Genomic DNA, 27,500 nt, shown 5'->3' with positions numbered 1-27,500 from the left:
AGTTGTTAGGATTTTACCAGAATGTTTGATAGGACATTGATTGAAAACTATCGTCTCAAATTTGACAATTGATGGCTTATTTTGAAGGTATGAATCTGTAATTTTACATTATGTAACAAAAAAAAAAGAGAATATTCTGAGAAGGTGGAGCTAGAAACTTTAGACTTCAGGGGAGCACTTGTTGTAACTGAGGGGTACAATTCCCTGACTGTATTGTTAAGTATGGTATTATTAAACCACTACCTCTTGTACTTTAACTTCTGGCCATCCAGTACATGATATAGATATGATGAACACTTTCCCACCTGATGAAACGAAGTCCACACAAATGTACAAATCGAATATTTAATATAGCAAAAGGTATATACAACGTTCACTTGTTTACACTTATGATTTGAAATGCACTTGTATGGCAAATGAGTATTCGTAGGTAAATCAACATTGAATGTCCAATCTCTGGTTACGCAGGGAGTAAGTATACAACCCGGTTCTTTAGGAAACTATAGCGATGGTACTTAAATGATTATAGCTGGATACACTAAGGGGGGGGGGGGGGTCCCGCTGGTTGTAAGACAGTAGGAGGGGGGGGTTAGAGAAGCCGCTGGCGGTATCCCATCTGGCCGACGATTTCTTGGGAGAATTCAAAGTCTTGAACACGGTGCCCACAGAACCTCGGTCCGCAGATGAATACAGCTGGACCCTCTGGTGGACGGTAGCTGCCGGTCCACAACGGAGAGACGTGAGGCGACCTCACTGGTGTAGAGCGCCGTCTCACCTGGAGTCCTCTCCGGGGGGTAGTTCCAACACTCCGCAGTGTTGGCCGTTATCCATGGAATAATCAAAGCACCCAAAGCATAATCCAAGCCGTGGAAGGCTCGCCGTCGTCCGGGTAGAGTAATCCAATGTACAGGTCCAGTCGCCCTGGCCCGGAGCTCCTCGGATGCAAGCACCACTAGTGGTCTGCCCAGCCTGGTTAAGACTCCAGATAACGTCAGGAACGATGGGGGTACTGATAACTTTATAACTCTAACCGAACGATGCACCATACATAAATAGACTATTATTAGCTTAATAGAATACGTCCAACTCGACGGTATAGTGCCAAACTATGACAATTCAACTATTAATCCACACGATATCTCAATGCCTATTCTGAGGCCAAGTAGGCCTTACTGCACCACACGTGCGTCGTGGGTGAGGCTTCGCGTCTGTTACTCGGTTGGAGGGTAAAGAACTAATGGACTAAAAGAAAGTTCTACTTTACTTGCGCCATATATATATGCGCTGTGAACAAATAGTACCATTCGTATTTCGCCAGACGTATTCCTACGCGGAACCGGGCTTGCCACGACATGTTGGGCGGCACGTATGAACTTGAACCTAGGGGTATGGCTGCTGGCGCCAGGTTCTCGTCCAATGGTAGAATGAAACTATTATGGGCTGTTTAGTAGACTAAAGGGATATTCAGTGCATATTGTACAAGGAATATACAGGGGATATCAAACGATATACAAATACTATTTAAATATATATATATAAATAAATATATATATTCGGTTTAATCTGATCCTTCACAACAGCCGCCCCCTAATTAGTCCCACCTAATTAGCTAAGCAGAGACAGATTAACCGCACTGTCTACCACTCAAGGTCCGCTGTAAGGGTCAGTCAACTCACAAAGTCATGGGGTCATGGTCATCATCGATAGTATCTGGGAGTCGGGGCAGTTCTATTAGCCTCGCCACGGGTCGTGTGTAAGTTCGCCCTTGGACGAGTACTTCAGCTGCTCGGACCTTGCCATCGGCACCGGTGATCGCTTTGCGCACGCGGCCAGCCGGCCACATAGCTCTGGGTAGTGACTGGTCGATAATCATGACGACTGTTCCTTCTGTCAAATTGTCTCTCTCTTTTACCCACTTTTGGCGGGTCTGTAGAGACGGTAGGTAGTGGAGTAGGAAGCTGCTCCAAAACTTGTCAGCTAGTACTTGACTGTACCTCCACATTCTTCGGCCGTTCGCTTCTTCAGGCCTGTACATTGTCTGGGGTAGCGCGGGGTCCAGCCGCCCCATTAAGAGTGTGTTGGGGGTGACTGGGTCGACATCTGCTACATCACTGGAGACGTAACCGAGGGGCTTTGAGTTCAATACTCCCTCAATCTCCGTGAGGACTGTCATTAGGACTTCTTCCGCCACAGTCTGGGCCCCAAGCACGGCGTACAGGGCTGTCTTTATGGAGCGTACTTCTCGTTCCCAGGTTCCACCGAAGTGGGGTGCGTTCGGGGGATTAAACTGGAAGTCAATCTGGGATGGAGCGGGGTGGGTCTTAAGTTCTGGGCCCATAGCTTGGAAGCTCTCTCTCAGCTCTCTTTCTCCGCCTTTGAAGTTTGTCCCGTGATCAGACAACAATGTAGACGGTTTTCCTTTCCGTGATGTGAATCTTCGGAAGGCCATAAGGAATGAGTCTGTGCTCATGGTCGGAAGGAGCTCGATATGTATCGCTCTGGTGGTCATGCATTTGAATACAATACCCCACCGCTTCTCGGTTCCTCTTCCTCTCTTTATATACAACGGGCCAAAACAGTCCATGCCTGTGGAGTGGAATGGCTTGTCGCCGAGTCGGAGGCGACAGGGAGGTATGTCAGCCATCCGTGGTATGCTGGGCTGCGCGCGCCACTTTCGGCAGTCTAGACAGGTTCGCTGGAAGCGTCGCACCGCTTCTCTTCCTTGAAGTATCCAATAGCGACGTCTGATCTCCGCGAAGACTCTCTCTGCTCCTGCGTGGTGTACATCCTCGTCGTATTTCTTTATGATCAGCTCTGTGACCTTGTGTCGGCTGTTCAAGACTATCGGGTACTTAATGTCATCCGGTAGATCGGGGGCTCTCCGCAGGCGACCACCCACTCTGATGAGATTATGGGCGTCACTCTCGGGTGCCAGGTGGAGCAGTCTGCTGTCTGATGGGACGGGCTTTCCTCCCTGTAGACAGTCTAGCTCATCGGGGAACGAGTCTCTCTGGGCTCGTTGTAGTAGAAGAAGTTCTGCTTCTTCGTAGTCAGCTGCTGACATGTCAGTGGTGGACTGAATCTCTGGGTGGTGCCACAGGAATGTTCTTTGCTGCGCACTCTCTAGGGTAATGCAGTCGTCTATGTTGGGGTCTGTGGAGGCGACTGTGCTCAGTCCACAGAACATAGGTTTCTTGTTCTCAGCCTCCTCGTTACTTGCTTCCCGTGGGGTGGGCGTAGGCCACTCTTCTTCCGGGAGCTTGAGGAATTCTGGTCCGTCACTGTAGATGTTGCGACGGGTGAGGTCATCCAGAGACATTCCCCGGGTGATGACGTCAGCTGGGTTGTGTTTGGTGTCCACATACCGCCAGCTCGCTGCTTCTGTTAACTCTTGAATCTCGGTGACTCTGACTCCCACGAAGACTTTGTATCTGCATGAATCAGACTTGATCCATGTGAGTACTGTCGTGGAATCTGACCACAAGATTGTTCTGTGCACCGGAATGGTGAGTTCACGTTGGATTAACGTGGCTAGATGCGCTCCTGCTAGGGCTGCGCAGAGCTCTAGACGCGGGATAGATTGTTGCTTTCGTGGGGCTATTCTTGAGCGGGCCAGGATGAAAGCAGTGTGTATCTTTCCTCCCTTCTCTTGGGCACGCAAGTAGGCCACCGATCCATAGGCTACTTCGGAGGCGTCGCTGAAGACGTGTAGATCAATCTTGCATGTCTCTGGCCTCACTGTGGATGGGAAGTAGCTGCGGCGTATATTGACGCCTGGGAGTGAGCGGAGTTCCGTCTCCCACTCTCTCCATGTTGAGGCAAGGTGTGCGGGTATTGGGTCGTCCCAGCCCTGGTCCTTGTCCCATAGTGCTCGTACAATCATCTTTGCCCTGGTGGTGTAAGGTAGAATACATCCCAACGGGTCATATTGTCTGGCGAGTGTTCTGTACACACTCCGTCTGGTGGTCGGTGTCGCCGTCGACCTTCCCTGCTCTGGAGTCAGGGGTTTGTGTCTATAGTGGAGCGAGTCTGTTTTGAAGCGCCAGACTAGTCCTAGTGTCATTTCTTGGGCTTCTCCTGGGATGGTCGCCATCCAGGTCTCGCTGCTGGCAGCCTTGTCCGCGGGGGAGAGGCTGCGCAATACGTGCGGGTCACTGCTGGCCCACTGCCTGAGATCAAAGCCGCCTTTGATCAGGGAGGCGCGTAGCTTGATTAGGAGAGCCTCGGCTTCTTCTTGAGTCGAAACGCTTTGTAAACAGTTGTCCACGTAGAAACTGTTCTTCACACTGTGTCGGACCTCTTCATCTGCTGTTGGGTCCTCTGCGACGTGTTTCTGTAGTGCAAATGTAGCACAGCACGGGCTGCATGTGGTTCCGAAGGGGAGTACTTCCCACTGGTAGGTGGCTGGGTTCTCATCTCCGATCCTCTCTCTCCATAGGAACCGCAGCAGGGGCTTGTCCTCCTCCACTAGTCTCACCTGCAGGAACATCCCTTTGATATCCCCGCTGATAGCCACCTTGTCCTGGCGGAAGCGCAGTAGCACGCCTAGTAGGGAGGGGCCGAGTGTGGGGCCGGGCAAGAGCTCTTTATTCAGATTTTGGGATCCGATCTGGTAGCTGCAGTTAAACACAATGCGATCCTTGCCGTTGTGGTGGACCTTGTGATGCGGCACGTACCATGATTCGGTCGTCTGATCGGCCTCTTTAATGTCAATCTTTGTCACGTGTCCCGCTGTGATTAGCTTCTCAATCTCAGCGCGGTACACACTCTCTTGAGCGGGGTCTTTGGCTAGGCGCCGCTCCGTGTTCAATAGATAGCGCTCCGTGGCGTCTTTCTTTGCGTGAAAGGTGGGCATTCCCTCTCGCCTCAGGAGTGGAGTTGCGTATCTCATCACTCCGCCGACTGTGACTCTCTTTGTCCCTTGCTCGAGTAGGTTGATGGCGTAAATGTCTTCTTTAGAACGAATATCTTTCCTTTCGTTCTTAAAGGGCATTGTCTCTAGTGTCCATAGCCTCTCGACATGCTGCAGGAGAGTGGTGTCTTCTTCTGTCGTTCTGGAGTGGAGGCAGCTAGTGGCTGCTGTTCGGTTGAGAGATTTAGCGAGGGGGCCTTGTAGGGTCCACCCTAGGCGGGTCTCGACTGCTGCAGGACAGCCTCGGGGTCCTGTATGGACCCGGTCTATCGGGACTATGAGTTCTGCATGGTCGGAGCCTATCAGCAGGGTCGGGGTAGCGCCGTCTATGAGCGGGATAGGTAGTTGTCGCAGGTGCACATATTTATCCATCAACTTGGCGATAGGGTAGGTGTACTGCGATAGTCCTATTTCTTGGCTGGTGAAAGCATTTGTAATCCTATACCGTCGCTCTGGCTGCCCGTTTGCTGCGATAGTGAAGGAGACATTCTCGCCCTTTATCGTCTTTAAATCTCTTCTTATTGTCCGAATCGTCATTTCGTTCTCGCTCCCCCGCAGTCCCAGCTGGGCCGCAGCGGACGCGAGCAGAAGGGTCTTCTCTGACCCGTCATCAAGGACGGCGTAAGTGTCCATGACTTTATCTTGGTAGCTCAATGTCACACGGACTACCTTTAAGAGCACTTGGGCGCCGCTGCTGCTGGCGGGGTCAATGTACATGACACTTGCCTTGGTGCCGCTCGATGGTGCAGGTGAAGGCCGTCTTCTGTTACTTTCGTGTAGTATATCTAGATGGGCTCCGTCGCACCGACTGCACCTTTTCTTTAGGCGGCATTCGGCTGCCATGTGTGGTCGCGCACATCGGTAACAGCGCCTGTTGGACTTTATCCATTGACTCACTTCTTCTGCATTCATCTTTGTGAACAGGTCACATTGTGACAGCCAGTGTTCTTTCTCACAGTAGGGGCACGCCATCTTCCACTTCTCTTTTCTCAAGTAGAGGCTGTCAGGCTGACGAGGAACGCCTGTTGTAGCATCCTCTCCGCTTCGCTGGGGGAAGGCGGTTGTGGAGGTGAGCCGTTCCTGCGTGAGCCGCTCCTGGGTGTACTCGTTGGGGAGTCCTGGAGCTCTATTTCCTCGGCGCTCTCCTCCTCTTCTTCCGTGCAGAGTTCTCTCTCTGTAGGGTTGTCTTCCTCCCGGGGCTGGTCGGGGACTACTTCTTCGGTAGTGGTGGGGGGTAAAGGCATGTCAGCTCCCTCCTGGTCCCCACCGTGAGCTTGGTCAGTTACATTAGAACCTACTAGGGCCTCTGTGGTCGGGGAAACCTGGTCGTTAAGGTCAGACATAATTTTACTTTCTACTTTTACCGCGTTTACCGTTTGTCGAAGGCTAGGTAGTTGACTGAGTACTGAGGTGTCTGTCGTCTGCGCCGCGGGCGTTCTAGGTTAGGAGGACCGTTTCGTGGAGTGTTCATCATAGGCCATTTTAATATTACTAACACTATATTAATATTACACTAGTTACCCTCCGGCTCGAAGGACCAATTGTAACTGAGGGGTACAATTCCCTGACTGTATTGTTAAGTATGGTATTATTAAACCACTACCTCTTGTACTTTAACTTCTGGCCATCCAGTACATGATATAGATATGATGAACACTTTCCCACCTGATGAAACGAAGTCCACACAAATGTACAAATCGAATATTTAATATAGCAAAAGGTATATACAACGTTCACTTGTTTACACTTATGATTTGAAATGCACTTGTATGGCAAATGAGTATTCGTAGGTAAATCAACATTGAATGTCCAATCTCTGGTTACGCAGGGAGTAAGTATACAACCCGGTTCTTTAGGAAACTATAGCGATGGTACTTAAATGATTATAGCTGGATACACTAAGGGGGGGGGGGGGGTCCCGCTGGTTGTAAGACAGTAGGAGGGGGGGGTTAGAGAAGCCGCTGGCGGTATCCCATCTGGCAGACGATTTCTTGGGAGAATTCAAAGTCTTGAACACGGTGCCCACAGAACCTCGGTCCGCAGATGAATACAGCTGGACCCTCTGGTGGACGGTAGCTGCCGGTCCACAACGGAGAGACGTGAGGCGACCTCACTGGTGTAGAGCGCCGTCTCACCTGGAGTCCTCTCCGGGGGGTAGTTCCAACACTCCGCAGTGTTGGCCGTTATCCATGGAATAATCAAAGCACCCAAAGCATAATCCAAGCCGTGGAAGGCTCGCCGTCGTCCGGGTAGAGTAATCCAATGTACAGGTCCAGTCGCCCTGGCCCGGAGCTCCTCGGATGCAAGCACCACTAGTGGTCTGCCCAGCCTGGTTAAGACTCCAGATAACGTCAGGAACGATGGGGGTACTGATAACTTTATAACTCTAACCGAACGATGCACCATACATAAATAGACTATTATTAGCTTAATAGAATACGTCCAACTCGACGGTATAGTGCCAAACTATGACAATTCAACTATTAATCCACACGATATCTCAATGCCTATTCTGAGGCCAAGTAGGCCTTACTGCACCACACGTGCGTCGTGGGTGAGGCTTCGCGTCTGTTACTCGGTTGGAGGGTAAAGAACTAATGGACTAAAAGAAAGTTCTACTTTACTTGCGCCATATATATATGCGCTGTGAACAAATAGTACCATTCGTATTTCGCCAGACGTATTCCTACGCGGAACCGGGCTTGCCACGACATGTTGGGCGGCACGATTGAACTTGAACCTAGGGGTATGGCTGCTGGCGCCAGGTTCTCGTCCAATGGTAGAATGAAACTATTATGGGCTGTTTAGTAGACTAAAGGGATATTCAGTGCATATTGTACAAGGAATATACAGGGGATATCAAACGATATACAAATACTATTTAAATATATATATATAAATAAATATATATTCGGTTTAATCTGATCCTTCACAACACTTGTAAAGTTATAATGTAAAGTGATTTAAAGCACTTGTAAAGTTATAATGTAAAGTGATTTAAAGCACTTGTAAAATTATAATGTAAAGTGATTTAAAGCACTTGTAAAGTTATAATGTAAAGTGATTTAAAGCACTTGTAAAGTTATAATGTAAAGTGATTTAAAGCACTTGTAAAGTTCTAATGTAATGTAAAGTGATTTAAAGCACTTGTAACGTTATAATGTAGAGTGATTTAAAGCACTTGTAAAGTTCTAATGTAAAGTGATTTAAAGCACTTGTAAAGTTCTAATGTAAAGTGATTTAAAGCACTTGTAACGTTATAATGTAAAGTGATTTAAAGTACTTGTAAAGTCATAATGTAAAGTGATTTAAAGCACTTGTAAAGTTTGAATGTAAAGTGATTTAAAGCACTTGTAAAGTTATAATGTAAAGTGATTTAAAGCACTTGTAAAGTTCTAATGTAAAGTGATTTAAAGCACTTGTAACGTTATAATGTAGAGTGATTTAAAGCACTTGTAAAGTTCTAATGTAAAGTGATTTAAAGCCCTTGTAAAGTTATAATGTAGAGTGATTTAAAGCACTTGTAAAGTTATAATGTAAAGTGATTTAAAGTACTTGTAAAGTTATAATGTAAAGTGATTTAAAGCACTTGTAAAGTTTGAATGTAAAGTGATTTAAAGCACTTGTAAAGTTTGAATGTAAAGTGATTTAAAGCACTTGTAAAGTTATAATGTAAAGTGATTTAAAGCACTTGTAAAGTTATAATGTAAAGTGATTTAAAGCACTTGTAAAGTTCTAATGTAATGTAAAGTGATTTAAAGCACTTGTAAAGTTATAATGTAAAGTGATTTAAAGCACTTGTAAAGTTCTAATGTAATGTAAAGTGATTTAAAGCACTTGTAACGTTATAATGTAGAGTGATTTAAAGCACTTGTAAAGTTCTAATGTAAAGTGATTTAAAGCCCTTGTAAAGTTATAATGTAGAGTGATTTAAAGCACTTGTAAAGTTATAATGTAAAGTGATTTAAAGCACTTGTAAAGTTATAATGTAAAGTGATTTAAAGCACTTGTAAAGTTTGAATGTAAAGTGATTTAAAGCACTTGTAAAGTTATAATGTAAAGTGATTTAAAGCACTTGTAAAGTTCTAATGTAATGTAAAGTGATTTAAAGCACTTGTAAAGTTCTAATGTAATGTAAAGTTATTTAAAGCACTTGTAACGTTATAATGTAAAGTGATTTAAAGCACTTGTAAAGTTATAATGTAAAGTGATTTAAAGCACTTGTAAAGTTTGAATGTAAAGTGATTTAAAGCACTTGTAAAGTTTGAATGTAAAGTGATTTAAAGCACTTGTAAAGTTATAATGTAAAGTGATTTAAAGCACTTGTAAAGTTCTAATGTAAAGTGATTTAAATCACTTGTAAAGTTCTAATGTAATGTAAAGTGATTTAAAGCACTTGTAAAGTTATAATGTAAAGTGATTTAAAGCACTTGTAAAGTTCTAATGTAATGTAAAGTGATTTAAAGCACTTGTAACGTTATAATGTAGAGTGATTTAAAGCACTTGTAAAGTTCTAATGTAATGTAAAGTGATTTAAAGCACTTGTAACGTTATAATGTAGAGTGATTTAAAGCACTTGTAAAGTTCTAATGTAAAGTGATTTAAAGCACTTGTAAAGTTCTAATGTAAAGTGATTTAAAGCCCTTGTAAAGTTATAATGTAGAGTGATTTAAAGCACTTGTAAAGTTATAATGTAAAGTGATTTAAAGCACTTGTAAAGTTATAATGTAAAGTGATTTAAAGCACTTGTAAAGTTTGAATGTAAAGTGATTTAAAGCACTTGTAAAGTTATAATGTAAAGTGATTTAAAGCACTTGTAAAGTTCTAATGTAATGTAAAGTGATTTAAAGCACTTGTAAAGTTCTAATGTAATGTAAAGTGATTTAAAGCACTTGTAACGTTATAATGTAAAGTGATTTAAAGCACTTGTAAAGTTATAATGTAAAGTGATTTAAAGCACTTGTAAAGTTTGAATGTAAAGTGATTTAAAGCACTTGTAAAGTTTGAATGTAAAGTGATTTAAAGCACTTGTAAAGTTATAATGTAAAGTGATTTAAAGCACTTGTAAAGTTCTAATGTAAAGTGATTTAAAGCACTTGTAAAGTTCTAATGTTATGTAAAGTGATTTAAAGCACTTGTAAAGTTATAATGTAAAGTGATTTAAAGCACTTGTAAAGTTCTAATGTAATGTAAAGTGATTTAAAGCACTTGTAACGTTATAATGTAGAGTGATTTAAAGCACTTGTAAAGTTCTAATGTAAAGTGATTTAAAGCCCTTGTAAAGTTATAATGTAGAGTGATTTAAAGCACTTGTAAAGTTATAATGTAAAGTGATTTAAAGCACTTGTAAAGTTCTAATGTAAAGTGATTTAAAGCCCTTGTAAAGTTATAATGTAGAGTGATTTAAAGCACTTGTAAAGTTATAATGTAAAGTGATTTAAAGCACTTGTAAAGTTATAATGTAAAGTGATTTAAAGCACTTGTAAAGTTTGAATGTAAAGTGATTTAAAGCACTTGTAAAGTTATAATGTAAAGTGATTTAAAGCACTTGTAAAGTTCTAATGTAATGTAAAGTGATTTAAAGCACTTGTAAAGTTCTAATGTAATGTAAAGTGATTTAAAGCACTTGTAACGTTATAATGTAAAGTGATTTAAAGCACTTGTAAAGTTATAATGTAGAGTGATTTAAAGCACTTGTAAAGTTATAATGTAAAGTGATTTAAAGCACTTGTAAAGTTCTAATGTAATGTAAAGTAATTTAAAGCAGTTCTAATGTAAAGTGATTTAATTAAAGCACTTGTAAAGTTATATTATAATGTCATGTAAATTGACGTAAAGCACTTGGTACAGTTCATCCACCATACTGAAAATTTCTCGTGCAAATTTTGACAAATGTCCCAGAGGCCGGGGTGGAGTAGACTCACATTCACATAGCTCCGCACAGAGACGGCTAATACAAGCTAACAGTACAGAGACGGCTAATACAAGCTAACAGTGCAGCAGTGTTCCAGCACAGAGACGGCTAATACAAGCTAACAGTACAGCAGTGCCTGGCAGTGTTCCAGCACAGAGACGGCTAATAGTTCAAGTTCTTTAATAGTTGTCATACAGAAGTACAGAATACTTTCATACAAAATGCTTCTTACTGTTACGCTCCAGAGACTGTGCTAGACAAGATAGTATCAAATAACATAATAACATAATATAGCATGAATTTAGAAGAAGAAAATGAGGTCACAGTTGTTCGGTATAGACATATGTACAATGTTCTGAGTTACCATATAATATACAATACACAATACTATGCAGTGTACTAATGTACAGTACTATCTAGTGCAAAGCAGAAATGGGATGAGGTACAATTTTAGGTACAATTTACAGTAAGGTGTACGAGTTGTAGTGCAATCCTTCATCCATAAATATAAAGTGTGGGGAGTGGGTGCTACAGTGTGTTTGTTTAAAGTGGGTGTGTGCTATAAAGTGTGTGTAGTGGGTGCTACAGTGTGTTTGTTTAAAGTGAGTGTGTGCGTGTGGATGTGTGTGCTATGTGTGTTTGGTGGTTGTTGTTGTGTAGTGTTCATTCATTGTTCGTTTAGCAGCCTGATGGCCTGGGGATAGAAGCTACTTCTGAGTCTTTCTGTGCTCGCCTTGAGACTCCTGTATCGCTTGCCTGACGGCAGCAGTTCAAAGAGGCAGTTGTTCGGGTGGCTCGAGTCCTTAATAATTCTCTTAGCCTTCCCCTTGCAACGCTTGTAGTAAATGTTCTGGAGGGTGGGGAGCCCCCCTCCAATTGTGCGTTCGGCTGAACGTGTCACTCTTTGTAGTCTGCTTTGGTCTTTTGCAGTGCTATTCCCAAACCAGGAGGTGATGTTGCCGGTCAAGATGCTCTCTATTGTACATGAGTAGAAGTTCTTAAGGATCTTCTGGCTGACTTGGAACTTCCTTAGGCGCCTGAGGAAGTAGAGGCGTTGTCGTGCCTTCTTCACCACACTGTTAATGTGTATGGTCCATGTCAAGTCCTCGGATATGTGGGCTCCGAGGTACTTGAAGCTGTTGACTCTCTCAACCGGTGCCCCGTCGATGCTGAGGGGGCTGTAGTCCTTGACCCCCGACCTCCTGAAGTCCACAATCATCTCCTTTGTTTTGCTGACGTTCAGGGAGAGGCTGTTTTCCTGGCACCATCCCGCCAGGACCTTGACCTCTTCCAGGTAGGCCCTCTCGTCGTTGGCAGAGATCAGGCCCACCACCACTGTGTCGTCAGCAAATTTGACGATTGTATTGCTACTCCGCTGAGCCACACAGTCGTGTGTGTACAGGGAGTAGAGGAGGGGACTCAGAACACAGCCCTGGGGGGCCCCTATGTTGAGGGTGATGGATGAGGAGGTGCAGTTGCCTGCTCTCACCACCTGTCCAAGACCCACTGGCAGAGGTCATAGCCCAAGCCCAGGTCCCTGAGCTTGGCTATGAGTATGGAGGGGACTATGGTATTGAATGCCGAGCTGTAGTCGATGAATAGCATTCTCACATAGTTCCCCTGCCTCTTGTCCAGGTGTGATGCTGCTGTGTGCAGCACATGGGATATGGCGTCCTCCGTGGACCTGTTGGGGCGGTATGCAAATTGCAGGGGGTCCATGTTGATGGGGAGGGAGGAGCAGATGTAGCCCTTTACTAGCTTCTCAAAGCACTTCATGGCTATGGAGGTGAGAGCTACAGGGCGGTAGTCGTTGAGGCAAGCAGGCTTGGATTTTTTGGGTACAGGGATAATAGTGGACTTCTTCAGGCAGGTGGGGATGACAGCCTGTTCTAAGGACAGGTTAAATATGTCAGTGAATACTGGGGCCAGTTGGTCGGCACAGACTTTTAGGACGCGGCCGGGGATGCCGTCCGGACCTGCTGCCTTCCTGATATTCACTTTTTTAAAGGTCCGCCTCACCTCATGCTCTGTTACCCTGAACACTGCGCCTCCATCAGCAGCCGACCCCCCCCCCCCCATTGCCGAGGCTTGTGAGCTGGTGTTGTTATTACCAGCATCAAACCTCGCATAGAAGGTATTGAGGTCGTTTGCTAAGGAGATGTCACTGTTCAGTTTGAGGGAGGCGCCTTTGTAGTCTGTCATCGTTTTGAGCCCCTGCCACATAGCTCTAGAGTCAGCTTGTTCAAACTGGAGTTCAATTTTATCCCTGTAGCGCCGTTTGGCCTCTGACACTGTCCTCCTTACGTTGTGTTGCGCCACCTTGTGGTCATTCATGTTGCCTGCCACTAGGCCGTCATTGTATGCTTTGGTGCGCTCTCTCAGAGCTTCACGGACGGATTTGTCTACCCAGGGTTTTTGATTTGGGTAAACTTTCATTTTGGTAGTGGGGATTGTTTCTTTCACCCTAGTACAGACATAGTCCAGCACTGTCTCCGTGTAGGCATTAATGTTATCTGTGTCGCGGAATACAATCCAGTCTGTGTTGTGAAACACTGACCGGATCGTATCCTCTGACGTCACATCCCATTTCTGCACCTCTCGCGAGACTACGGGAGTACTTTTAATTCTTTGTCTGTACTTTGGTGTAAGGAAAATGGATGCGTGATCTGACTTGCCAAAGCCACTATCAGAATGAGCCTTGTAGCCACCTTTAAATTGCGTGTAACAGTGATCTAGGATGTTACCGCCTCTGGTGTTGCAAGTCACATGCTGGTAGAAATCAGGCAATACCTTTCTCAGATTGGCGCTATTGAAATCTCCCAGTACTAAAATGGCGGCGTTAACGTTCGTCGCTTGTATATTATTTACCTCGTCGTGGAGTCTGGAGAGCGCGGCGTTGTTGTTGGCTTGCGGTGGAATATACACTCCGACCAGGACGATCGCCGTTAACTCCCTCGGGAGGAAGAAAGGACGACACTTGATGGTTATATATTCCAGTTCTGGGGAGCAGTGGTTGGATAATTCCTTCACATTCGTTGGATCACTCCAATTTTTGTTAAACATGAAGGCAATACCTCCACCACGTTGTTTACCGGACTCTGATTGTGTCCGATCCTTCCTATGGATAAAGAAGTGATCCGCTGGTTGAATCGCGTGATCTGGAACCTCCGGTGTTAGCCATGTTTCGGTGAAGCAAAGGACATTGCAGTCCCTAACGTCTCTTTGATATTGAATCCTTGCTCGGATGTCATCCAGTTTATTGTCTATTGATTGTACATTGGCTAGCAATATACTGGGAAGTGGTGTACGGTGTCGTCTGGATCTCAGCCTGTTTCGGATCCCAGCCCTTTTTCCTCGACGTCTTTTCCTGGGCTCTGGGAACAAAGGATCTGGTCCTAGTCTCTGGAGGATTTCTTCCGGCCATTGATGTGGTTCGGAAAGTTGATCCAGCGAGTAATCCAGTTGGTAAGTTTCCCGTAATCCAATGTCTATGAGTGACTGACGGTCATATACATTAAATGCACCAACAGTTGGTACGCACAAAACTCTAAAAACTATAAATATTAACAAAAGTAAACACAGTCTCGACGGAGCAAACAGAGAGGCAGCCGAACGGGGCGGCGCCATCATCAAGCTAACAGTACAGCAGTGCCTGGCAGTGTTCCAGCACAGAGACGGCTAATACAAGCTAACAGTACAGCAGTGCCTGGCAGTGTTCCAGCACAGAGACGGCTAATACAAGCTAACAGTACAGCAGTGCCTGGCAGTGTTCCAGCACAGAGACGGCTAATACAAGCTAAGGGCTTGTGTCCATAGCCGACGTTTTATGAGTTGTCAGCTCCTTTCTGTCATTCATTTATATGCTGGAGAAGCGACAGGCGCGCTCCTCTTCCCAGCGACGCGCCTCGCGTTTTATGAGCTCTGGGCGGCAGCGTTTTTGGCGGAGCGCTCCCAGCTCATAAAGTTGAAACTAGTTCAACTTTTGGAAAGGGAGCGCGCTCATCAATGTAACTCATCGAGGAAGGGGCGGAGCCGCGGCTGACGCGAGCCTCAGAAAAAACGCTCTGAGCTTTTTTTTTCTTTTTTCAAAGCGGTCCGCCTTGAAAAAAAGGCTTTGAGTGGACACATAGCCTAACAGTACAACAGTGCCTGGCAGTGTTCCAGCAAAGAGACGGCTAATACAAGCTAACAGTACAGAGACGGCTAATACAAGCTAACAGTACAGCAGGGCCTGGCAGTGTTCCAGCACAGAGACGGCTAATACAAGCTAACAGTACAGAGACGGCTAATACAAGCTAACAGTACAGCAGGGCCTGGCAGTGTTCCAGCACAGAGACGGCTAATACAAGCTAACAGTACAGAGACGGCTAATACAAGCTAACAGTACAGCAGGGCCTGGCAGTGTTCCAGCACAGAGACGGCTAATACAAGCTAACAGTACAGAGACGGCTAATACAAGCTAACAGTACAGCAGGGCCTGGCAGTGTTCCAACAAAGAGACGGCTAATACAAGCTAACAGTACAGCAGTGCCTGGCAGTGTTCCAGCACAGAGACGGCTAATACAAGCTAACAGTACAGAGACGGCTAATACAAGCTAACAGTACAGAGACGGCTAATACAAGCTAACAGTACAGCAGTGCCTGGCAGTGTTCCAGCACAGAGACGGCTAATACAAGCTAACAGTACAACAGTGCCTGGCAGTGTTCCAGCACAGCTCTGTCAGACCAGCCCCGCTGTGGAGGATCTTTAAAGACCGGAGAGGAATTCCAGAGGGGAGACCACATCCCTCGCCGACCCCAGCGTCAGCACTTACACTGATGTTGCTTTGCTCTCCTGGATGAAAGAGAGCTTTGTTATGGAAATCCCCCCATACCGCTGGACTTATTCCCCCGGGTTAGATCAGAAATGTCTATGACTGTGCAGAGACAGGTGGGGTTACCAAACTAGGCCTGATCTTGTGTGCGGCTGGAAATGTAATTATTATTTTATTTTTTAAATGTGCAGTCAGTGACCTCAGCTTTTTTTTGCGTGGGTGTCGGGTTCTCATAGATCCCAATTACCCCTCTTGTCGGTGTTCACGTAAATATTATTGTTTGGGTGTTCTCCTCACATTGTCTTTTGTCTCTTTTTCTCTTTTTGACCTCAGATGTAGCTTGGCGTCTCTGCTCACTATCGCCCTCCATGGTAAGCTGGAGTATTACACCAGTATAATGAAGGACCTGCTAGTGGATCTGATTGACGCCTCGGCCTCCAAGAACCCCAAGCTGATGCTGCGGCGCACGGAGTCGGTGGTGGAGAAGATGCTGACCAACTGGATGTCCATCTGCATGTACAGCTACCTCAAGGTGAGTCTGGTACAGGGGGGTGGAGCCTAAAGCCTCTGGACTCCATCATTCTGCCCTTAGATTTATCACTGGAGTGCATCTGGCTAGCGGAGAGGTCTAAGCATTGGAGCGGCTGGCTAGCGTTTCATTATTTTAAATGTTGAACCGTTTGTAGTGTGATAGTGAATGGGTTAACCCTTTGTAGTGTGGTAGTGAAAGGGTTAACCCTTTGTAGTGTGGTAGTGAAAGGGTTAACATGTAGTATGGTAGTGAAAGGGTTAACCTGCTGTAGTGTGGTAGTGAATGGGTTAACCCTTTGTAGTGTGGTAGTGAAAGGGTTAACCTTCTGTAGTGTGGTAGTGAAAGGGTTAACCTTATGTAGTATGGTAGTGAAAGGGTTAACCTTCTGTAGACTGGTAGTGAAAGGGTTAACCTTCTGTGGTGTGGTAGTGAATGGGTTAACCCTTTGTAGTGTGGTAGTGAAAGGGTTAACCCTTTGTAGTGTGATAGTGAATGGGTTAACCCTTTGTAGTGTGGTAGTGAAAGGGTTAACCCTTTGTAGTGTGGTAGTGAAAGGGTTAACCGTCTGTAGTGTGGTAGTGAAAGGGTTAACCTTCTGTAGTGTGGTAGTGAAAGGGTTAACCTTCTGTGGTGTGGTAGTGAATGGGTTAACCCTTTGTAGTGTGGTAGTGAAAGGGTTAACGTAAGGTTATGTATATAACCAAGTTCTATGAATTCTGGTGACGCTCAGCGTCAGTCTGCACTGACTTCACTTCGTGCACGTGCACTGAATAAAAAATTCCACAATGTACCTTTACATCCCAATATTCGTCTGGCCACACCCCTATCCGCTTACCTTCATAAGCAGGTGTGTGGTCACCTACTCGCCTCCTTCCCAAACTTTCACCACAAGGCGAGATCAAGGGCCGCAGCGCCGTCCTGACGCTGAGCGTCACCAGAATTCATAGAACTTGGTTATATACATAACCTTACGTTCTATTTCATTCTGGCCTCCGCTCAGCGTCAGTCTGCACAAGAGGAGCTGAGCGGAAGCCAGAAGCTCGACAAATGTACCCCGCTGAGGCCCCCCACAACCATCAGACCGGGGAGGACCGAGCCCCCCGACCCTCCCTAATGGAGGGATACCCTCCCTATTGGAGGACGGGAGGGAGACGGATCCGACCGTGCGAAGAGGAACTCAAGCAACTCAACGCACAGGGTGAGCAGACCGTGGCTTGACCCCACGACTACGCACACGCACAACCCGCATGCCACCAGGGAACGAACGGAAGGAACAACCCTCGTTACTGCCCCCAAAATCACGGGGTCAAGAGCAAACTCAACCCCGTGGCAAGGCCGTAGCAGCGGAGCGCGAAGGAAGACCCAGACCCACTGAAGGGACTGGATCCCCTGGAAAAAGGGGGCCCGGAGAGGTCAATGACGCCAGGCATCAAGACCCCACCAGGCGGTCACTTAGTGACACCGCCCCCCACATCGCCAGCGTATTCGGACAGGGCCCCTCCAAGAGCGGGCCCTTTCCCCCCATTAGTACACCGCCTGGCACACTGACCCTGCAACACAGGCAGTCAGCATGGCCGTAAGCACTCAAAAGGTTAACCAACGGAAGCAGGCAGCGCACCGGGGAAACCAGGCAGCAGGCTGTAGACCCGAGCCTGGAGCACTGCGGACGAGACAGGCGCCAAAGGGGTCAACTGAAGGAGAACCAGCCCCTTATAATAGTGCCAGGTACAACGTGTACCCAACAAAGGGTCTCCATAACGCCTAACCCTGTGACACCCGGGCCGACCCGGCATTTTCCCCCCCGAAAAAAGCACAAGTCCCTCAGGGTACCAGAACCAGTCCCGTGCCCTAACCACGCTGACATGCCCACTCCAGAAGAGGGAGTAGGTATGCGTGTCGATCTAAAACATGAAAAGAGGGCGCCACCCAGACGGTCCCATTTGTACCGCGCTCAGTGGCTCACCCCAAGGGCGTGAGACCCCTCTACCTATGTTCTGATCTATTCCGTTAACATCCCCCAGATATGAACGAGAATTCATCGAGACAACCTAGTAAACTGGCGCTCGGAAGAGACAAAACTCCATCCCAGTTGCCCTATAAAAACGCTGTTTTAATAACGAGCAACCAAGGCGTACTAGCCCCCTGCGTGATTCTTAACAGAAACACCCCGAGCCAGCACTATGTACGCGTCGAGACCCAAACACATCAATGGATAGTCTAGCAAGACACCAGACATTGTTCCTCCAAGTCGCCTGGGAGAACGACACGGAGCCGTCGTGCTTCATGTTCTTTCCTCTTTTTATTTAAAAAAGAAAGAAACACAGACTGACATGAATCCCACGTGACGCAGCTGAGGGTAATTTTTTTTTACATTTCTACATCCCGCCACCCTCGCCACAGGGAGGAGACGGAAATCCCCAGAGAGACTTCCCACGCGAGCTGTATAGATTGAAAAGAAATATTGCAACATTGAGCTATGTAACACTTGGGTCAGGGCTCTCCGAGGAGGAGGCACTGAACCAATACACACTCAATAATCGAATTGAATCGAATACACACACAATAGAGCAGAACTCCTTTTTTGAAGTTCTACTCACCTTGACAATCTGAGGAGGAGGCTCTGAACTCTGAGGAGTCTCCCTCACTGGGAAGGAGAGTCCGAACTCACAGAAGGCACTTCTCCCTGAGGAGGAGCTTCGTGAGGAGGAGCTCTGACAACTCCCTGAAACAGATCCATAACATGGACCTGAACAACCCACGGAATTCTTACCAATAGAGACGCGCTCAGTGACATACTCTATGGCGGGGGAATTTCCGCGGCGCACACGCCCAATCTTCCAGGGCGTGGGACCAGGAAACTCCCACCCCCCCCCCCCCCTTACCCTGTAACGTGCCGAACAGCAATGTGACAGGAACCTTGAAGGACAGGTGGTTTTAACCCCTGACCAATCAGAAAAGGGGAGGAAAGGATTACCAGTTCACCCCTTTACGACCCCTCACCCATGATACGATATAATGACAAGTAGAGCATGACACAGTCATAGCATGTTACATGAAGCATCTAACAGCCTCACATAGCTCATGCGCTAACCTGCTACCTGAGTTTTACTAAGGAAAAACACAGAACAGAGACCAGACTTACACATGTGCTTCTGTGGGCCAAACCTAACCCAGTTGTAGATCACAAGACACACACAACCCTTCATCACAACAAAAAATGGCAAAAGTACACTCTTACTACAGAGGAACGCCGTTTTTCATAACGAGAGAAGACAGAAGTCCTTGATTATGTAATGGCCACAGACCTTGCTAAGCACACATGATAAGTGACCAAACAACCTTTTCTTTAGGAAAAAAATTTTCTCAAGCGGAAAGCACAACCCCAGCAATTAAGCTGAGGGTTACATCGTATCCCCACAACACAGTGACAAAATATATTGTAACCAAACATGTCTGAGAGGAGGGGGGAGGAAGCCCCAGGGAAACCGGGGGGTCACCCCTCCTATCTTACCCTTGATACGACCAAGGTGAACAGGCACCTCTGTTAGGGGCCTTTCTCACTCAGCCTTTGGGATCGAATCACCGCCCCGGAGCACGGGGGGAGTGTTCTCACTCACCCCTTTTGGGGTGCGAAACGGCGCTGATTCGTTTTACCCCCCGCTGAACGGGATCAGTTGGATTAGGTGGTCTCGGAATCGTGCCGTGCGGGTGCGGGGGGCGTGACACACACAACGTCGTTACTGTCATGCTTGCTTGAATTTTGGGCAGATAACACCACAGCAACAACTGGAGAATACCCACAAAAACGATATTTATGGGCAATTTGAGAGTTCAGACCTCAACCAAAAACAAGTGGATGAAAAACATGAAGCCACGTTACAAACGCACAGCACTTCCCTGGCTCGCATTAGGCCTGGCAATTTTTGTTTGCCATGCTATTTTCTATACATTAGTTTCTTGTTTGAATGCATTTATTTCTATTAGACCAGTGGTGCCCAACCAGTCGGCCGTGGTCGACCAGTAGATCAATGACATGTAATATAATTGCCACGAACGATGGGATAATGTTAGCTGCTGGACAGGCTAAGCTAACTAGCTCCGTGTCCCAAATAGCTGCAGCTACCTGTTGTCAAGTTATTGTTATAAGGACCCCAGTCCAAGCTACAACAGTCTGCATTCCCTTAACAATTGTTTGTATTGAGCCGTATTGTATTGTACCCATTATGCAATATGTTAAATAAAGTTTACATCCATTCATTCTGCTAGCATTAACGATTGGTTGAGCACTGCCACTGGCTAACATGAGCTAGCGTTAGCTATCAGACCCTGTTAGCTCAAAGCTCCTCTTTCAACTTAACAAGCATTAAACAAAATGGCCCAGTCATCTATTCACCTTTGTTTAATACACACAGCGTTGTCTCTAATGTTATCTAACTACTGATAGCTCCCGATATCATCAGTTTGGTGCTGGCTAACTAGCGTGATGCTATACGGTTATACGCCACAATGCTATACGGTTATAATGGCATATTCCATTGAATGAATGAATGAAAACTTTATTTAACAGATTGCAGAATGGGTACAATACAGTACGGCTCAATACATACAATTGTTAAGGGGATGCAGACCTGAGAAAGACGTTTGTCTTGTTTCCATCAGGGTCCCCCATTTTCAATTCATATAGACATTTATGACATACACAACATACATGACATTTATTGCATAGGGACATATAGGTATTTAGTACTGATACATTTGTGACATAGGCGGTATTCAAATATACAGTACTGTTACCCCTAGATCCTGACAGAGTATATACATATGATGGGGAGGGGACTGTACATTAGGAGGGGGTGGGTGGGTGGGAGGGAAATATACATACGGCGGGGAGGGAATATATACATGCGGTGGGGAGGAGACTGTCTATTAGGAGGTGGTGGGGGTTTTGGGCATTTACGGTGGCCAGTTTCGAATTGCAGCCTCCCGTAGGTGCTCTTTAAGGGCGGTTTTGAATGTGGGCAGGGATTCACATTCCTTTACAGCTTTGGGTAGGGCGTTCCACATTGTTGTGGCATAATTGCGAAACGTGTTTAGTCCCTTGTTTGAGCCGAATCTGGGTTTAACATGATTTGTTGAGCTTCCTCTGGTGTAGTGGTTGTGGTATTCACTGACCTTTGGGAAGTATTTTGACATGTACATGGGCACCCCGGTCGTATAGTGTATCTTGTAGACCAGGCCCATTGCAAGTTGCTGTACTCTGTCGTCTACTCTAAGCCATCCTAGGTTGGCAAAGTGGGCAGGGGTGAGGTGGGTTCTGGGGTTCAGGTCAAGTAGTAGTCTGACCAGTTTGTTTTGTGATGTTTGTAATTTTGTTTTAAGCGCCTTTGAGGTGCTTTGGTACCATGAGGTGCACGCATAGTCATAGTCATTGACGTTAGCATGCAGCTAACAATGTAGCTACCGATCTTTTTTTAGACTAAACTATCCGCTCTTGGTGGTCACTTGTGTTGATGTTAGTTTTGTTTCATCAACAAATGACAGGCAGAACACACAGTGAATGTATCCGTTTTGTTTATTGCACTTTTATTAGACTTAGCTGAAAAAGAAGTGCTGCAATGGGTTAAACAGGCAAAGATGGTGGCGCCCGGCGCCGCCTTGTTGACTTTCTTTGCAGGAAACGTGACAGGAACGTGACATCATCGCCTACGGCAAGCGTAAACGCTCAAAAGGCAAACCGTAAACAGAACCCGGAACGAAACAAGACTGCAGTGTGTACGCAAACTAGAGGGTGGAGAGGGGGGGGGGAGTTCGCATTCAGATCTTGGAACGGGCCAGAACGGAACGGAATAGAAACGAATAAGGTGAGTGAGAAAGGGCCCTTAATGTGTGAACATGCTGTTCATTGTCATCACAGGCTGAGAAAAAAGATTCATTCCTCAATCACATGTCACTAAGCATAGCTTTACAGGTTAAATAACCCTCTTAGTTGTGAGTTCACCCACGGTACAACGTTACATGAACACACATGTTCTCATCACAACCAAACCAGTTCATTTTTACACATGTAAAAAAACAACGCCGATTTACTACAGAGAGAAAAGCTATACCAGTGACAAGACAATTCACACACAACACGCGTCGTATCCTCAATGTATTGCAGCAACACATGTTTTGGAAACATCGTTATTACAAAACATTTAGAAGGGAAGAAAAGAAGAAGTGTTTAAAGTCCGGTCAGGACTCCTACCTCCACCCTGAACGCAGGCCGAGAGAACAGCAACACTGGTTAACGGGTCACCGAGTTGAACCCAGCATCTCCTGCATTGGTGACGAGGGTATGTCCGCTACGCCACCCAGCCGCCGTTCTCCATGTTGACGAAGTCCTCGCCGGCACTGGCACCCGGGTGTAGGGTCGACTAACATCCTCTGTCAAAGATGACGTCGTAGTCAGAGTGTTAAAGGCATGTTATAGTCACAGTAACGTTTCAACAGTGTAGCATTAAGCTAACAGCCGTCCGACTGATAGCAACAAGCTAACGTTTACTAGTCTAGTGAACACAACGAGCTAGCGCCGCAGCTAACAGCTGACTGGCTAACAACAGTAGGCCACAACTAGCACGCCAGCTAAGCAGCTATCACCTGAACTGTACACAACGACATAACAAGCCACACTTCAGACAGGCCGCTGTCCAAGTCCCTCCCCATCCTAAGAGGGAAGAGAAAAAGAAATGTCAAACACAGTTTTCAACTGTGATTTACCAGACATACAGCGGAGCCGGCACAAATTCCCATCCGGGCTGCAGCCGACTTGAGCATGGAACTCCCGATAATGAAGATCCTATGCCCACATTTCCTTGTTAGGGTGTACTTCCACATTTATGTGAAAGATGGGGCCTGCACGGGACAGAGAAGCATCCGCTTGTCCAGAGAATCCTGGGTTCACCAGGTCCCGGTCGCGGCCCACTAGGTTGACCATCATGGGCGTCAGACCAAGATCCTCCGTCCGCCGCTTAAGAAGCCGAGCAGAGGACCCCAGTCCGGGGTCGGCGTTCGTAAAATTGTCAGCTAACCCCCATAGCATAAACAGACAACCAGTGCTCGCAAGCAAAACAGTACTTACCCCACCCGGAAGCAACCGATTTCTCACAACAGCCGGTGCTTCCCACAGTCCAGCTGTATGACCGGAGGGCCAATACCCATCCAGCCGCAGCAAGGAGGACTGCAGTTGGGGAGTATGTCAGCGGCGCGAGCCCCTAATACGAAAAAGCCGGTGGAGGTCAGAATGATCATCATCTTCCAGACACTCCAGTGACGAAGACAATATCGCCGTATTTTCTCGAAAAATAGTGAGAGAGAAAATAAAGATATGATGTCAACGTATCTTCCCGTTCTTTTGTTTTCCAACTTTCTTCAACTAAACAACCTCATCAAGTGTGGGTATCTACCGAAGGCACTTCCTTGTGGTGAAAGTGAAGAAGGAGACGAGTAGGTGACCACACACCTGCTTATGAAGGTAAGCGGATAGGGGTGTGGCCAGACGAATGTTGGTATGTAAAGGTACATTGTGGAATTTTGTATTCAGTGCACGTGCACGAAGTGAAGTCAGTGCAGACTGACGCTGAGCGGAGGCCAGAATGAAATAGAACCCTTTGTAGTGTGATAGTGAATGGGTTAACCCTTTGTAGTGTGATAGTGAAAGGGTTAACCTTCTATAGTGTGGTAGTGAAAGGGTTAACCTCCTGTAGTGTGGTAGTGAAAGGGTTAACCTTCTATAGTGTGGTAGTGAAAGGGTTAACCTCATGTAGTGTGGTAGTGAAAGGGTTAACCTTCTGTAGTGTGGTAGTGAAAGGGTTAACCTTCTGTAGTGTGGTAGTGAAAGGGTAAATTGATTGCCTTTCTGTTTCTATATAGTTGTTTTTGTATATTTATTATTGTATTTCTGGACTTCATTGTAAATGAGAGATTGTTCTCAATATCCTGAGCTCACTGTAGCCCCTTTATTAATTTGATTGACCATTTAGTAGATTTAGTCGATTTAGTGATAGATTTATTACATTTAGTAGATTTAGTGGTAGATTCTGTGAGGTCCTGGGGAGTGATTTCATCCAGTGTGAGGAAACCCATTTTAGAGACTTAAATATCTCAGCCTTTCCATTAATGAACAAAATCCTATGAGTCAACTAAAACATGTCCATAGTCTAGGACAACCCTGCACTATAGACTCTGAGATGGGAGTAGATGTAATTGAGATGTATTGAGGGGTGTCACCTCTGCATGGTGGATTATGAAGGATTCCCTGAGCGTACACCCTTTCTGTAGAATTGCATGCTGCTATTAGAATCCATCGTACAGTCATAAGATAAGATATGTCTTTATTAATCACCTTGGGGAAATCCAGAGGTCAGAGGAAGGGGAGGGGAGGCACATGCAGGGTACTAGAATATAGAATAAAAATATAAGAATAAAATGTGCTGCAGATAATAAACAAGATAAAATATGAAATAAAAATAAATTAAAGATAAGGGTCTGATCTGCTGGACAGGTGAGACATATGTATACTCTATTGATAATAATAACACAATGTGTGTATGTACACCCCCCCCCCCCCCCCCCCCCTGGTATAATATACAAATTCCATCCTTAGTCAACCCCATGTATAAATATATTAGTGCTGTCAATCGATAAACATATTTAATCGCGATTAACCGCATGATTGTCCATAGTTAACTCGCGATTAATCGCTTTATTTTTTATTATTTTTTATCTACCTTAAACAGATCTTTTTCAAGTTCCATGTTTTAATACTCTTATCAACATGAGAGTCAACAAATGCTTGCTTTATGCAACCATTTAACACAAAAGGATGACCCTCATGCATTGCAAATTTGCATCAAATTCAAAACAGAGTGATGCACAAAATAACTTAAAAGAAAATAATAATTTAAAACAATGAATAAAGTGTGCATGAAATAATAGGGGAAAGAAAACGTTAGGAACTTGTTACATTCACCCACACAAGGGCTGAGTAATCACACACCCCCCATCTCTCTCTCACACACACTCTCCCAGCTCTCTTTCTCTCTTGCCCCTTCCTCATCTCTCTCACCCCCCTCTCTCTCTCTATATCTCACACACACACACACACACACACACACACACACACACACACACACACACACACACACACACACACACACACACACACACACACACACACACACACACACACACACACACACACACACTTCAGAAACAAACATAGTATCAATGAGAGCATCAATAATACACCTGAGTGAAGTCTAGCAAAAAATAAATAAAAATAAAAAATGTCTTTCTTAAAAGTTAATCGTGAGTTAAAAAAAATAGTGGCGTTAATAGAATCGGGCAATAACACATTAATACAGTGTTAACTTTGACAACCTTAAAATATATATAGCTAACCTAAGTCTACTCTGTACAATGAGTCCATGCAGGGTTCAGTAGTTAAAGGAACACGCCAACTTTTTGGGAAATTAGCTTATTTGCCATCTACCCTGGAGTTAGACAAGCAGATACACACCCTGTTCTTCTCTGTGCATGCATTAGGCTTAGGGAACAGCCGCACAGTTAGCCTAGCTTAGCGCCATTCACTGGAAGTAGGTGTGCCAGTGTAGCCTAGTTCCCAACAGTCACGAAATACACTCCAAATACAACTCCAAAACTTTCCTGTAAACATGTTGTGACCTGTGTATTTACCACGTGGAGAAATAAAAAAAATAATAATTAGACATTTTCGTTTTCTAAGCAGATATATACTCAGATTTTTTTTGCCGAACCACTGCTGCCTGGGTGCAGTGATTTCATCACCTCAAAATCCCTGTTGTTGGTTGATGTCTGTCTGGTGTGTTGTGTGTCTGGTGTGTTGTGTGTCTGTTACAACTTGTGTGTCTGGTGTGTTGTGTCCTCTTATAACTAGGAATGTTTGATATTGGCTTTTTTACCGATATACCGATATTGTCCAACTCTTAATTTCCGATACCGATATCAACCGATACCGATATATGCAGGGTTTCCCGGCCAAAAAAACTGAATAATTTCAGGTAATTAACATTACATATCTCTTGTGGAATTAACACAACATTATTCATACTTTTGACAATAAATAAAATAAGAATTTGTTCTTACTTGCTTGCCTGGGTAAATCAAGTTAAAATAATGCCAATATCGGCCGATAATATCGGACATCCCTAATTATGACCTGTGTGTCTGGTGTTGTTGTCCTCCAGGAGACGGTGGGAGAGCCCTTCTTCTTGCTCCTGTGTGCCATCAAGCAGCAGGTCAACAAGGGCTCCATAGACGCCATCACAGGGAAGGCCCGCTACACCCTGAACGAGGAGTGGCTGCTGCGGGAGAACATCGAGGCCAAGCCGCAGGTCAGAGGAGAGACACACACATGAGAGGAGAAGGAGGAGGAGGAGGGAAACAAGTGATAATAATGGCAGAAAATCTAATATGACAGATTTCATACAGTAGGTCCTCGTGGCAAATGTGCTGACCTTGAAGAGCCGCATCTCTGGGGTGTCATTACTGTGACTGAATATTGAACCTTTGGCCTGATGGTGGCGCTAGAGGGAAGGTCATGGGGTCACCAAAATCAATAGGGTTCTTCCTCTAGGGGTCTTGCATGTTCACAGCAACATTTCCAGTTGTCTGGTGGTTGGGCCAATCCACAATAGAATAGAATAAAAACAATCAGACCCTAAGTCAGACACACACAGTCTTAGACAATTATGCTCTTTTGGACACACACACACACGCACTCACACACACACACACACACACACACACACACACACACACACACACACACACACACACACATACACACACACACACACACACACACACACACACACACACACACACACACACACACGCACGCACACACACACATACACACACACACACACACACACACACACACACACACACACACACACACACACACACACACTCTGGGTCAGAGGTCACATCCCATCTGTGAGTCAACACTGATTTAGCTTTTTAGAATTGAGCATTTTTAGATTATATATTAGATTTAGATGATTGGATTATTAGATTATATATTGCATACATTTAGCATTTTAGCATTTTCTTTAGATTAGATTAGATTCATATTATTGGATTATTAGATTATATATTGCATACATTTAGCATTTTAGCATTTTCTTTAGATTAGATTCGATTCAGATTATTGGATTATTAGATTATATATTGCATACATTTAGCATTTTAGCGTTTTTTTTATTATTATATATTAGATTCGATTTAGATGATTGGATTATTAGA

General features: G+C 45.4%; 1 protein-coding gene across 1 annotated transcript in view; it reads left to right on the top strand.

Moving 5' to 3' along the window:
* The window catches only part of LOC311247520 (plexin-D1-like), a gene marked incomplete at both ends in the record, with an annotated part of 37,149 nt that extends 10,565 nt beyond the window's left edge, over positions 1 to 26,584 (top strand). The window contains 2 exons of the mRNA XM_084338559.1: positions 15,974 to 16,172; positions 26,438 to 26,584. Of these exons, the coding sequence (XP_084194685.1) occupies positions 15,974 to 16,172; positions 26,438 to 26,584 (346 nt within the window). The remainder of the gene's footprint in view (positions 1 to 15,973; positions 16,173 to 26,437) is intronic.
* Positions 26,585 to 27,500: the final 916 nt, after the last annotated feature.

The sequence above is a fragment of the Notolepis coatsorum genome (genome assembly GCF_963971535.1).
Source record: "Notolepis coatsorum genome assembly, contig: SCAFFOLD_816, whole genome shotgun sequence".
NCBI classification, from domain to species: Eukaryota; Metazoa; Chordata; class Actinopteri; order Aulopiformes; family Paralepididae; genus Notolepis; species Notolepis coatsorum.
The sequence above is the reverse complement of the archived record's forward strand: the minus strand, read 5'-3'. Positions and strand labels throughout refer to the sequence as shown.